Below are 14119 nucleotides of genomic sequence, written 5' to 3'. Positions count from 1 at the left end.
CAAGCCGCTTGCTTAATGAAAATTGCCTTTATTCACAATTATAACTCCTTACTTAATTATTCCATATTTTGACTAAAATAACTGAATATACCGGGTGATCCGTTTGAGATGTCAGAAAAGTAAACCGTTGTGTATGTACAATAGGTTAATGTACGTATCTCTGAGCAGTTTGTTGTAATATATGCAGAAAGGATGTAAGTTTTGAATGAGTGCAGGTTTACAGACTTCAGCCATGTTGCTGTACTAGTGTGCATATAACACTCGAAAATTGCACATCCCATATGATATATTGTGCGCTGTTGTGGCGTGACCACTTTCTTTATCTACCATGAACGCTAGCGCCACGCGGCTGAAGTCTGTAAACCAGCACTCACTCAAAACTTACATCCTTTCTGCATATATTACAACAAACTGCTCAGAGATACCTACATTAACCTATTATACACAACGGTTTACTTTTCTGACATCTCAAACGCATCACCCGATATATTTACATATCTAACACTTTTAAGTACAAATAAATCTGTGATAAGGTTAATTTTACTCAATCGAACATTGGTAACAAGGAACCAAGATATTGATAACTATGTTTCATATTATATTATCATTACCTAATTATTTGGCACATACAGGTGTACTCTATATAAAAAGACAGTTCCACACACGTGAGACAGCGACAGAAAAAAATCGGGCGAAACCAGTGCTGGCTCGATTCGCAGTTGTTTGTGAACCTCCGTGGCAGAGCGGTTAGCACAGCGCACTACAAAGTCAGGGGTACCAGGTTCGAATCCCGGGTAAGACATGGATGTTTGTGTTTGTCCTGAAGTCCTGAATGAAAATTAATAAAAGTTAGTTAAATTGATATGATATTGAGTTGGAGAAAACTGCCGCTTAGGAGTTTTCCATTAAAAAAAAAAGTTGGTATCGAGAGCAACCGCACGGATGCCAGAGACTTGGGTTGGTATCCTGATCGAGCCTGTATTTTTCGCTGAAATTTATGCATAATATTTTCATCGCTCTTAAGTTCAATAGAAACACTTACCACACATGCAGTAGTGAAATGTTGATCAATACGGAAATAGATTTGTTTAAAATATATATTAAAACAGCTGTACTTTCACCTAGACGATAACTGTACAGATTTAACTTTAGTACTTTCTTGACAAGATATTTTCAACATTAAATCCTCTTAAACATTATCCAAATAGAGTCTTCTTTAAAGTAGAGGATAGTAAAGATAGATACCTCTGAGTTTAACTCCATCTCGTAGGCAAAATGATCAATACACCAATCGTCATTAGTTTATCCAATTATTTTCCTGTGTATGTATTTCAAAGCTCAACCACTGAACTATATCAGAAAGGTTTTCTTAAGGTTTCTTGTTGAGTTACATTCAGTTACATGCTCACATATGGAACTTTTAATTCAATATCACATATTTGACATTAGATAGATTAAACATTTTGCAAATGTTACAAAATAATCTGAATTATTCATATGCTGAACATTATTTTAACTTCTATATTGTATTGCTTATTTTGTACTATTTTAGAAGGATGTCATTATTTTGTAAATGATAAATATAGATCTCAACTGTTTTGTCAGGAAGTTTAAAATATGGGAAAGGGGGAGGGCAATTTCCATTGTTTGCCTTTTCTTACACTCGCCCTTGATGCTACGTTACCGTGTAAATGTCCTATCGCCTATCTGTTGTTAGTGTGAGTCCGTTACTTGTGAAATCTAGCAACAACGGGGTGCCAACAAAGAACACTCACCTGCCTCAATATATGCCCTCGAAGGCTGTACTTGTCATCCGGTTCTAAGATCCTTAGCTTGACGAAGCTTATCATGGCCGCCTTCTCCACGCACGAGTGAGCCTCCTTCGAACAGTAGGCCATCAGCTTCGAAAGCAGGACCCCTTCTTCCACGAAGGGATGCTGCTGCTTCAGCTTCTTGATCGCCTGAGCCCTGGCGGCCAGCATGCTCACCAGAATGCACTCGCTGGCCGACGTCTGCAAGTGAAGACAAAGTAAAAATATGGCACCTCTACACTCACTTATTACCAAAGACTTGAGATTAAAACTAGGCCAACGGATGGCACCGAAGGTTCTTACTGAATTGGCAATTGAGTGAAGTGAACACAAAGAAACATGTTGTAAAGTTTTAGGGACAATGTTCAAGTGGACTCAAGGGCAAGCATGAATCTCCGAATCTAAACGCACGGCCATGAAATTAGGCGGGTGGCAGAAGTTCGCGCTGTTGCCACGTCGGATAACAACCACGTGTGTTCGGAGTGTTTAAGAGAATGAAAGATCTCGTTGTAGAGTTGCTCTTCATAATCCATGTGATACAAACTGATAGTCTTTGCTCGAAAGACCAGGGATGACACAAAAGTGCCCCGGAGAGAGGTCGGTCTGACGCTCGAACTAGGCAACGCAGCTCGATGACGTTGCCATACAGCGCCTTTTTTTCCCCCGCTCTCGCTTTGCTTTTCCTATATGTGGCACCATCGCAATTCTGCCCAGCCGCCTATTTTCATGAACGTGCGTTTAGACGAAATCTCTCCCTTCCTTCTACTTCTCTTCCGAATTCCGAACAGCCGGACCCTGTGGCCGAGTGGTTAGCACATCGCGCTGCGACGCCAAGGGTCCCGGGTTCGAATCTCGCTGGGGAATGTGAATGTCCATTCATCAATTTCATCATTTCATCACTCATCCCCATCTTCGCAAATTAGCCAAGAAGCACAAAACGCGAAATAAACTAAACTAAATCAATCAATCAATCAATGCTCTTCCGAACACGGTGGCCTGGCTGCAGTGTTGCCAGTAGCTTAGATTCGCCTATCGGTATTCTGCACAATTTTATATTATCCTGTAAAATGCAATACTTTATTCTAAAATTTGTCGCAATAGAATTTCATGTAACCACGAAATCCACGATTGTTTATCTTTTTAATAAATTAATCGAGTTGAGGTACCTCTGCTCTTCCCTTACACTAGATCAGTGATAAACTTTTTCCCTATAGCAGGTCATTCTGTCAGGAACTGACGGGTCGCACTGTTCCAGTACATTCACAGAGCTTGTAGCTTTACAAAGAATTACAAGGTTTCTGCTGTTCAATATAGGCCTACATTCATTTACTGTACACTCTTCTTGTGAAACAATATACAGTAAAACCTCGTTAATCCGGACTAATGGGGGATAAGTTGACTGGTTTAACGAAAGTCCAGATTAACTGAAATAACCTAAAAGAACAGTATGAAGTGCATTAAAACTCCGTTTATAGCAACAAAACACGTTTATTATGGTGTGTTTAAAGGGCATAGACCTAAATACACTATACAGTACAGTAAAAAGTCTGCGGCAAACATAATTTCATCAGTGGTTGACTGACTTTTCTTTGGGAAGTTCTCTTGTTGACTTCTATTTACACATTTAAAACCTTGCATTCTGCTTCTTCTTCTTTTTTTTGCCTGTCCGAATTAAGCAAGTCCTGCTTATCGGGGTCCGTATTAACAAGGTTTTACTGTATCAGCATAGGGAACTATTGCAAAGAACACTGTCAAGTTCTGAACTGAGATTTGAAGAAGTATGAATCATTACAGTCTTTAACTGGCCTGGGCACCACTTTACAAGATCTACAGATGTCGCTGGTGATTCTTAATTAAGTTGACATTCATTATATTGCTGTTAACAACGGTTGAATAATTGTAAGAACGCTGATACAACGCCACAAGGGAAGAGTAGGGTAACGAAGTAACTTAATGATGAGACATGAATGTGCATAAAATGTGATGTAACGTAATCTTAAAGATAAGTGATGAAAGTAAGTGATGTTCGTGCAAAGGCGAAAACAAGCAAATCCTGCAATAGGCGCGTTATCAACATGTAGTCACAAATTCATAGATGTAGGTTTTCACTACGGTTGGCAACTGTAACAAATCTCAAGGAGTAAAGTTTAATACTATGCTTGAAAATATTGCAGACCGTGTGATTGTTTAAAAGTGACACAATGAAAAAGACATCAACTGGTTTGTTTACCTTACCATATAAGTTCTACATAGTCTTCCGGTTTTCAGTTGATTTTATGTCAACAATTAGACACAGTATTCTTTCTTGGTTAGAAAGAGATACCTAATTTCTGTTTACCTTTCTTTGTCACCACATCTTAAATGCCTAACTTGCTTTCATTTTTATTTTTCACATGAAAACATTTCCCCTCGTAAATCGACTTATGTATGCTTTAGTGAGTACAGTTACTTAATACTCGACTTATGTAAATTCGCAGTTACGTAATAAATCTCGAAAATTACAACTACTAGCGCATATGAACATGTTTGCGACTTTTGCGTCTTTGACATCCATTGCAGTATGCAACGACATACTGCAATGGATGTCAGCTTGTTTTTATATTGTTTTATATATTTTCATACTTTTATAGTTTATATCCGAGTAAATACTGCTGCATGATGTTTCATTTATAAAATAATACTGTGTAAATAATATACATACACATAAATATTGCTGTTTCTTACGAAGAGTTACATAACTCGGGGGGTTACTGTACATGAGATAGGTCAGGTTTCGAGTTCTTGTGGTTTTGTTTTGTGACGTCACTAAAGGTTGAGTACCGGAAAATCATTATAAACTAGCTATTGTCCGGAACAGAGGAAGCAACAAACACTGTTAGCACCTATACGTATTTTTGTAAATTACTTCGGGGTCAGTTACATTCAGAAAATATTTTCCCTTCCCCCTTGTCTTCTGCGATCATTTTTTCTGGCGTAATTACTGAAGGAATATTACAATATTTAACGCCAAGAAAGTAGGCTGCAATAGTCTAGTTTGAAAGTATATAATATACTTGGAAATACTATTTCTAAAAAGTTTTTAAGTCCTTCCCGATGCCGCAGTGGTAGCGTCGTCACCTTATAATCAAGTAGTCCCGGGTTCGATACCCGGTGAAGGCCCTTAGTGGTTCAGATCCCACTCTAAACTGTAGGCAGTCCCAATTAGCCTTACTGTGCATAAAGTGCACTTAAAACACAAACTCAATTAATCAATCAAAACAGGCAGCTTTTCTTTAAAGAACTGTAAATGGTAAATGTGGGAGCCTATGCTATATACACCAGCATTTGTTAAGATACAAAATTAGAAGAAAGAGTTCTCAAGAAAGCGTATCCAGAAAGAAAAGTATGGTGATCCGGTTTGTATGTCTAATTTCTGATCAAAGGTTTATAACTGCACATGCATTGCACATGTAATAAAACACATTTAACACTATTCTTTCTTTGCGTTTAGAAAATATATAGTACAACTACCCATGCAATATCCCAGGTAATGTTCAAATACTCTTAATAGTTTTTTTTTTTAAAAAAAGGTTGATTTTGGTTGTACCAAACCCTGGATACGAGTGGCGGTTATTTTGCCTCGGTTGTGAGCTCTTTGAGCTCATAAAAACTACGTATTTTGGGGCTTCAAGTACATTATACATAAAAGGGTGAAGTGCGCTAAGTTGAATCGTGACAGGGATATACAGGAAGTCATACGTACACCCAACGGTAAAAGTGATAGTAGGCAAATTGCCCAACATTTTCATTCAATGTTTTTTTTCACAATGTTATGATAATGAATTGAAACAACAATTTCGTATCAACATAATTCCATTCCTTACAACAACAGAATAAAAATGAAAATTGCGATGGACAATTTTCCTCCTATTATATTTGCTGTTGGCTGTACAACACACACACACACACACACACACATACACACACACACACACACACTCGTACGATTACATACTTACTTGTATCACTCCTCCTCCTCTACTTCCTTCAGAAAATGCCAGAAACTCTTCGGGTAACCCAATCGCTCTCCCTGAAAAGAAACGTAGTTTTATAGTATTTTAGAAACATTTCTTGTGCTGAAACGCGGGTTAGTATCTTGTTTCGTGTGTTTTATTTTTATATTCATAGAGCGTTGCTTGCTGTATGTGTCATCATGCACAAAAAAACAAAAAAAAAACAATTAGCCTATTCTTGGTAAGAGTTAGTGATCATTTTATTGACCGTATGCATTTAGTTGAAGATGAAAGAGACGGTGAAATATAATTCAAAACTTGATTCTTGTGTGCAAGATTAGATAATCCAAGCTAAAATATAACGTTACAATTTGGAACTTGAATTACAAATGTTTTCTTCACGTTCACAGGGTGAGAATTTATTTAATCTTTTTTCTATCGTGTATATGCCAACCGGTATTTAGACCCGATGTAATAAAGTTAACTTGTTGCCTACTACCTCATCATCTTAGAACAATGCTAGGTGTCTGAACATACTCAACTACTTGTATTTCAACCCAATACTAAATTTTAATTGTGTACTCACTCCACCTTTTAAACCTCCTGAAATTTAAGGAATTGCAGTTGTATCTACACTTTTATAATAATGATTAATTGAATTCTGAACCTTCTGGAGTATATTACTTGGCAGCCATGTGCACTTACCTAACCAATCCAAAACTATAGTTTCTAACTCCGTGCAAGCTGGGGAAGCAGCCTTAAGAGAAGAGAAAACAGAATATGCTAGTAAATATGTAAGTTGAGAATTTTGTACATTATGCATGACATTTTATGTTTCACTGATGCATGCGATTACTTTGAATAAATGGTGTGTCAAATACCGTGCGTCCATTTCGATCTTCAGCCGAGAGATCGGGAGAAGCGTGGCGGGCGGCGCTGACGGAGATGCCGACATTTGCGGCCTGTAATGCCCGCTTATTTTTATGGACGTATGCAGACATTTATATAAATATTTGAAAACGCGCACTAACCTGTGTTATAAGATTACGGTTTTAATTTTAGTAGCTTAGTGGCTGTATGTGCCGATGATTTTGACACGCCCACCTCTTGTGAAACACGGCGTAGAGGTTTGTTTGGAGAACGTTCTAACGCTGCAACAATATCATCGAGTTTTGCTTCGGTTAGAATCCGTCGTTTTTGCTTAGGTGTTTAAAATTTAACGATGTCTAACCGTATCTCTATGTGGAGTTGAAACGCCGGGCAATTTCTGTACAAATTGCCTACACACGTCTCGACACGAGTCTGTTTTCATGTACGTGTCATACATAATAAATCTTTGTTCTAACGTGAACCTTGCGGCTGGCATTCCAATCGTCTCACTGACACATCACACATACACACTGCAATAACACAAACAAGTAACTGCAAGTAACCAATAATAACACTCTTGCGCACAGTACGAAATTAACACTCTCTTGGTTTACATTGCTCGCCACTATATTCACAGCTCTGTCTTCATCTACCCGCGAAGGAACAAAAAAACTCTAGCTCGGAGATATCGGATTGCAAGGAAGCTTACGAAAACCATTCACTTTTAACGGTTTCGTCTGCAGCGTAATCTTGATACAGTGTTGCACTTTCGAAACCTCCAAACAATTCCCATCGCCACAAAACTCTTTCAAGGATATAAACTTAAGCAGGACGTTACTGGTCAAAATTATGATTAAAATGTTCTATTATCTGTGGCTCTTAACATCGTTTCTAAAGCGTATTTTTTGTGTATATAAGGGCAGAACTTGGATGAATTACAGATGATAACTTATAACACAGGTTAGTGCTCGTTTTGCAATATTTATATAAATGTCTGCATATGTCCATAAAAATAAGCGGGCATTACAGGCCGCAAATGTCGGCATCTCCGTCAGCGCCGCCCGCCACGCTTCTCCCGATCTCTCGGCTGAAGATCGAAATGGACGCACGGTAGTTTGAACTGTAATTCTGCAATTGTTCAACTGGTTTCAAAATTGCTAATTGAGCAGCATTTCACATATAAGTTAAACAATCACAAACAGAGTGTTGACATACGAACTTTCATAGCGCATGCAGGACTTCAAGATGAACAACTTTTCTCAGCAACGGTCTGTTCATTGAGGCCTTATTTCGACGATAGGTTCTCAAAATGTGTGTCTGTAACCTCGCAGAACATATTCAGTGTTCCCACTGGTTGATAGTTCGGTTGTGTCCTACTTGCGAACGATGCCTAAATCGTCCTAATTTCGAACACATGAAAGTGAGAAATTATTCCATGCCCTAACTGCGAACACATGGAACTGAAAAACCTGTTTTCAATAACGCAGATAGTGACGCAGAGTGACAGCTGGTTTGACTAACAACAGTTGATTGACTTATCATCGTATTCTGCTTTGTAAATCCCTCCAAGGTCATTTCACCCTTGCAATCTGTCGACGTAATCTGACGATCATTCGTGTGTTAATGACTCGAAAACCCTTTAGTACCGTAAGTGATGTGGATATGTTTCAACAGGAAGCACCGGACAAATAATGTAGTGGACGGATGGAACCGCAAAATCAACAGTGAGTTAGATCCATCTGAGAATGGAAGACCTTATAATATATAGCTTAAAGACTGAGGCAGAAAAGTTTAATGGCATGATTCTTAGGATGAAAATTAGCCTGGAAGATGTAAAACGGATGAAAAAAATGTGCTATTTTTTTGGCGAGCAGCCCTAACAAGTATAAGGAGATTAGTGGTATTCCTAAATTTTAAAGAACATTGTCATATGTTTTGAAAATTGAATTAGAAATTTAGATGAAGTTAATAATTCTATTAAGGACTAGTTCCTTTCAGTTAAGAAGTGTGCATTACGTAGTCGTATAACACTAGGCCACACTTTTATCATTAAATTATATGTACTTTGCCGACTACTTTAATCATGTCCAATTTTCTATGATCCAACAAAACACTGACCAGTCTCAAGTGCGGAACTGAGTCCCTTAAAAAAATCATTAAATAGGCTCGGGAAGTGTGAGAGAAAGTTGTAGGTCCCAAGGCAGAAAAATGTGTTCGCGATTAGGACATAGTCCTTCGAGTATATTCCTGTTCAGGCAGCAAGTGTTCGCAATTAGGACTGTTCGCAATTAGGACGATACCGATAGTTCGCCATGGAATCTCTCTCTCTCACACACACGTACGTTACATCAACATTGCAAGATTTTGCTTTTAAGAAAGAGTTGGTAAGTTTTAGCAAGATCTATTCACACACCAGAGGGCATTTTGTTCTTGTTTTACGACAGAAAAACATTATCAACCATCATTATAATTCTGTGTTGCATGGTTGCATAGTTAGATGATGCAGTTCTGCAAGACCTCACGAGACCTCAACGGACCAAACATCATTAAGAAAGATTATCCGCATTGATAACCTCAGCCAACTGTGCAAGTCTCTCAATGTTATACCTGCACATAAAACATATACAGGGTGATTCAGAATTCCTATTACACACTGCTAGGGGTTGTAGAGGGGACTTAGTACATCAAGTTTTGATAAGGAACCCATGTCCGGAAACGTACCGTTTTGGTACTACACAGATGACAAGATCACATAATTTCTCATCTCCCGCTTCACGATAGGCAACCCACATTGACGGAGGGCGACGTCTTCAGTCACCTGATATCATGTGTGCTGTTTCCAATCCGGCGTGCTTCGACCTTCACGTCAGTTGCTATTCAGTCGTTGCGGAACACAGTACAGTATGGTTGAATACACGTTTGCCGAGAACACCGACATGTTGTTAATTTTCGGCGAAGCTGCTGGACGTAATGTTAGAGCTGCACAACGTCTGTATGCAGAGCGTTTTCCGCATGGTGTCACTCCATCACGTACCATTTTTGCCCGATTACAGCAACGGCTGCGAGAAACAGGTAACTTCAAAGTTAACAGGGCCGACTGTGGTGCTCCACGGACATGCCACACTCTCGACGTTCAGGAGAAGGTGCTTCATCGAACTGACGAGAACCCGTCGACGAGTACTCGCACCATTGCACGTCCCATGAATGTGTCTCAGAGCAGCGTCTGACGTATTCTTCATGACCAGCAGATTCACCCGTACCACCCCCAGAGGGTACAGGCAATGGGTCCGGCAGATTTTATACCACGTGTCAATTACTGTGCATGGTTTCTGCACCGTTGCGTGGAAGTTCCCGAGTTTCCTCGGCTTCTTCTTTTTACGGATGAAGCGCATTTCACCATGGAAGGTGTTTTCAACAGTCGGAACAGCCACATTTGGGATGACGAAAATCCTCGTGACATACATTATCATGGATTTCAGCACCGGTTTGGCATCAATGTATGGGCTAGTATTATCGATGATCGTCTGATTAGGCCGTACCTTCTTCCGGACCGCCTAACGGGTCCGACGTACTTGATCGTCCTGCAAGAACTATTGACGCAGTTCTTGGACGATGTGCCGCTGCACATTCGCCAGCACATGTGGTTCCAACATGATGGTGCACCAGCACACTTTTCCCATGACGTCCGACAACATCTCAATCAAACATACGGGGACAGGTGGATAGGTCGCGGTGGATCAACTCCTTGGGCACCACGATCGCCGGATCTAACTCCTCTTGACTTTTTACTATGGGGCCACATGAAGAGTCTTCCTTATAGAGACTCCTCTAGTGTCGGAGGAAGACCTGGTTGCACGAGTTTTGGCTGCAGCAGACACGATTCAGCACACAACAGGTATTTTTGAGCGTTTGTATGAAAACATCCTTCGGAGGTAGACTGTTCGCAACGAACTTCAGGGTCGCCACATCGAGCAGCTCTTGTAGTGACGCAGGTAAAGCGGGAGATGTGAAATTATATGATCTTGTCATCTGTGTAGTACCAAAACGGTACGTTTCCGGACATGGGTTTCTTATCAAAACTTGATCTACTAAGTTCTCTCTACAACCACTAGAAGTGTGTAATAGGAATTCTGAATCACCCTGTATGTATAGCATTTTGTGCATTTGAAACTAAAGCCAGTAAGATTCAAATATACTGGCAGAAACTACACCTTCCTTACTTGTTATTGCACTTGAAACCTAAATTCTCTGAACACGAACATAAGAGAACGCATGGCAAATTCATTACCCATTGTGTCAAAACTAGTGGCATGACAATAGTCAAATTTTTGAAAAGTGAATACCACAAGAATTGACGTTTCAAAGTAATGCAGAAAACTATGATATATGTATATGTAGTAAGTTATTCTTGAGAATGAATATTTATGATGGCACCTGCATGTATTTTGATTTCAGACAGCTGATTATAATCAGCGTACAATAATTTTACTCTCAACATTTACATTTTCACTTCAGAAAATGGTGTACATATTTGTAAAATAACACATGGAAAATATCACAGACTTGTTACAGGAATGCTGTTGTTAATTCAAACATCAACTACATGAGTGCGTGCATTTTACCCATAATTTTCAAGTTCCTAGCTTTGAGAAATATAATGAAACTCATTTTGTACCTTTTTCAGGATATCTTCTCATTGTTTATACTCTACACGATCACACGTTATCCATACGTCTTGCTATTTCCATATCTCCCCCTCAACAAAGGACAATGTTGGTATACAAATTTTGTTAAGTGAATGGCCCCATTCCATATGTTCCTAACATCACATAAATGTCAGAATGCCATTCGCATGTACCAAGATTTATCATCCACTATGTAAAAGCTGTCCTCTGATCAAATGTCTAGTACCCTCTTTAATCATAGTCACTGAACATGCACATTTACACTATTGTTGAAATTTACACCGTGGAAATTGTAACATTAATGCAGAGGTTTCCATTTTCTGAAAAGAGTTGCACATGGCTGATGTCAAACACCAAACAATCAGAATTTATAATTGCTGAAGATATTCCTTCATGAATGGACCTAGGTGTTGCCTCCCACATTAGTCTCCTCCTGTGCCCCTGAAGCTCCAATCTGTATGCGAAACTCTCTGCTTGCTGACGGGATCCTATTAGTAGGACAATAGCAAAATATTGCTGATGTCCATCATATTTCTCCTGCTTTTCTAGAACAAGCATGAAATGATGTCCAAAACAGGATTGCATCATCAGCCAGTCAGCTGCCCCATGGAAATTAATATCAGTGGCTAGGAATACTACATCGTCACCTTGAAGTGTAGTGACTGCCTTGTGGCTCATCTTCAAATGTGGCATAACTTGCTCAAGCGACCCTTGCCACTTACAAGATCCACCAGGACATGGGCACGAGTAAGGCCTGTACTCGCAGGACTCCTCATGTTCAGCCTTTTCGATATGTAGCATGGACATTGGACAACCATAGGTGGAATATTTACATGGAAAGATAACAACACTTGCAACCTTATCCATTGCCAGGTTGCGGATGTTTCCAAGAGGTCCCCTGCATGTTGGGCAGCATGTCAGCTTTTGCCTGCAGCTTGAACAGATAAGATGACCACTTTGGCACTGATAAATAGGTGGAAGCACATAATCAAAGCACACCGGGCACTCGAATAAACTTGCCAAATCAGCCGAGATGGCAGTTGGATGGGTGCTAGTGTTGCTACTCGTAGAAGCAGTAGCTGATTCTGGCAGACTTCGTCTCTTTGTGCTTCGAAGAGACATTGGATTGTTCATGATTTTGTGGATTTCAAATATTGCACATTACCACAGACGTGTCTTCGGAATAAATACTCTTTTAGGCCAGCCCCCCACGACGCAACCCAATACAACATAACGCGACGAGTTATTTTATTTGTTAGCTAAAATCTGATAGCAGATTTTGTCCATGTTCGCAGTAAGTCTAGGTCTGTCTTTTATAATTTGAGAAGCGACTAATGACGCATTATAATTGTTTACAGCAGAATCAATGTATCAGTGTGTATGATGTGCATGTAGAATTAATGTATTCATTTATAAGTTTCGAATGATTCTTTAGTATATGTATATACTGCTACTGCCCTTGCGATGTTTAAACATTATTTACAATAATTTGTATTGTCTAGGTTGACCCCTTTTCTGTGGCTGAAGAGAATGGACTCGCGCATGCGCAGATTGTTTCGTAGCCACCAGCCATTCCACGCGAGACCAAATTCCACGGACTTTCTTTATTTTGTCGCAAATCGGTGCAACTCGTCTAAAGGTTACTTGAGTCAAATATCGTTCGGTATGCGGCCACCCATAAGAGACTAATGTTAAACCTTTCCTGAGACTGTTTGCGACAAGAATGACTCGTCGTGTCGAGTTGGCCTCTTCAACCCGAGTGTGTAAAATCTGATTCTATCGGAATGATACTAATCTTATTAGAATGAAAATAATTCATCTTGGTCTTGGATGCTTCTTGCTCAAAAAATACTAATCATAAAACAGATAAATTGTGTCTGGCTGCTTATTATTGAATTATTATGAACAATCAGAAACTAGATTTTGTCGTACTATTGAAGATCAGCAATTAGGAAAATAGCCTATATTATGTGTTTGCTTTTACTAACATTGTCAGATAACATTCTGCTATAAATTACAATGTTGTCTTCGTTTCATATTACGCAGTTCAATTGTTCGTTCCAATTTTTCGAACAGGGCAAGGCGAATACCTAAAGGCTGGCTTGTAGAACATTTTTGTGTCTGGGAATTTTCACGTGACGGTTGTATCCTTTCACTTATTTGCACAAAACGCGAGTTCTGAAATGTATTTTCCCTATTTGTCTTTTCAAGGACAATTCAACTTAACGTATGTGGAAAATTAAGTACAAAATCTGTTAAAATTATAACACTATTACTCTGTATAAAGTTTATAATTTTCACGTGACGTTATCAAAGTGTGTTGGTTAAATATCCTGGATGTGACTGCAATCATCGACTGCAATCCAATTTGTCACTATGTAGAAATAACTTCCACAACATTTTCCACATAACTGAAGGTTGGTTCCGATTGGTTGTTCCTGAAATTCTGTACAGAATCTTGTAGTAAATGTAGGACCCGAGTTGGTTTGCAAAATCAGTTGACTCGCTAGTTGAGAAGCAAGAAAAGAGGCTCATTTCCAGCTTCCTAACTATTTCACTTCAGCACACTTAGTTATGAACGCATTTGAATAGCATTGCGATATGCTTTTAGTGTTAGGAAATCCAATCGTATTTGAAACTACAGCTGGGTTTATATTGATCAAGTAGATGGGAGTGTGATAGGTGTATATTAGAATATTGAGAAGAAGAAGACAGGTTGCACGTTGTCAGGATATAGTCTGTTTTGTTGATTGGAAATCTT

At 39.2% G+C, this 14119-nt stretch overlaps 2 protein-coding genes across 2 annotated transcripts in view; both read right to left on the bottom strand.

The window, feature by feature from the left end:
• The window catches only part of LOC145986522 (aromatic-L-amino-acid decarboxylase-like), a 67833-nt gene that overhangs the window by 29247 nt on the left and 24467 nt on the right, over nt 1-14119 (bottom strand). The window contains exons 3-5 of the mRNA XM_083120631.1: nt 6509-6560; nt 5810-5880; nt 1776-2012 (exon numbers count right to left, since the gene is read on the bottom strand). Coding sequence (XP_082976757.1) covers nt 1776-2012; nt 5810-5880; nt 6509-6560 — 360 coding nt within the window. The remainder of the gene's footprint in view (nt 1-1775; nt 2013-5809; nt 5881-6508; nt 6561-14119) is intronic.
• LOC145986523 (E3 ubiquitin-protein ligase SIAH1A-like) lies at nt 11101-12597 on the bottom strand. Its single transcript, XM_083120632.1, has one exon. It carries the CDS (start codon nt 12490-12492, stop codon nt 11635-11637), a length of 858 nt encoding a protein of 285 aa, XP_082976758.1. The 5' UTR covers nt 12493-12597; the 3' UTR covers nt 11101-11634.

Source organism: Lepisma saccharinum, chromosome 4 (assembly GCF_977018435.1).
Source record: "Lepisma saccharinum chromosome 4, izLepSacc3.1, whole genome shotgun sequence".
NCBI classification, from domain to species: domain Eukaryota; kingdom Metazoa; phylum Arthropoda; class Insecta; order Zygentoma; family Lepismatidae; genus Lepisma; species Lepisma saccharinum.
This window is presented reverse-complemented; position numbering and strand designations above follow the sequence as displayed.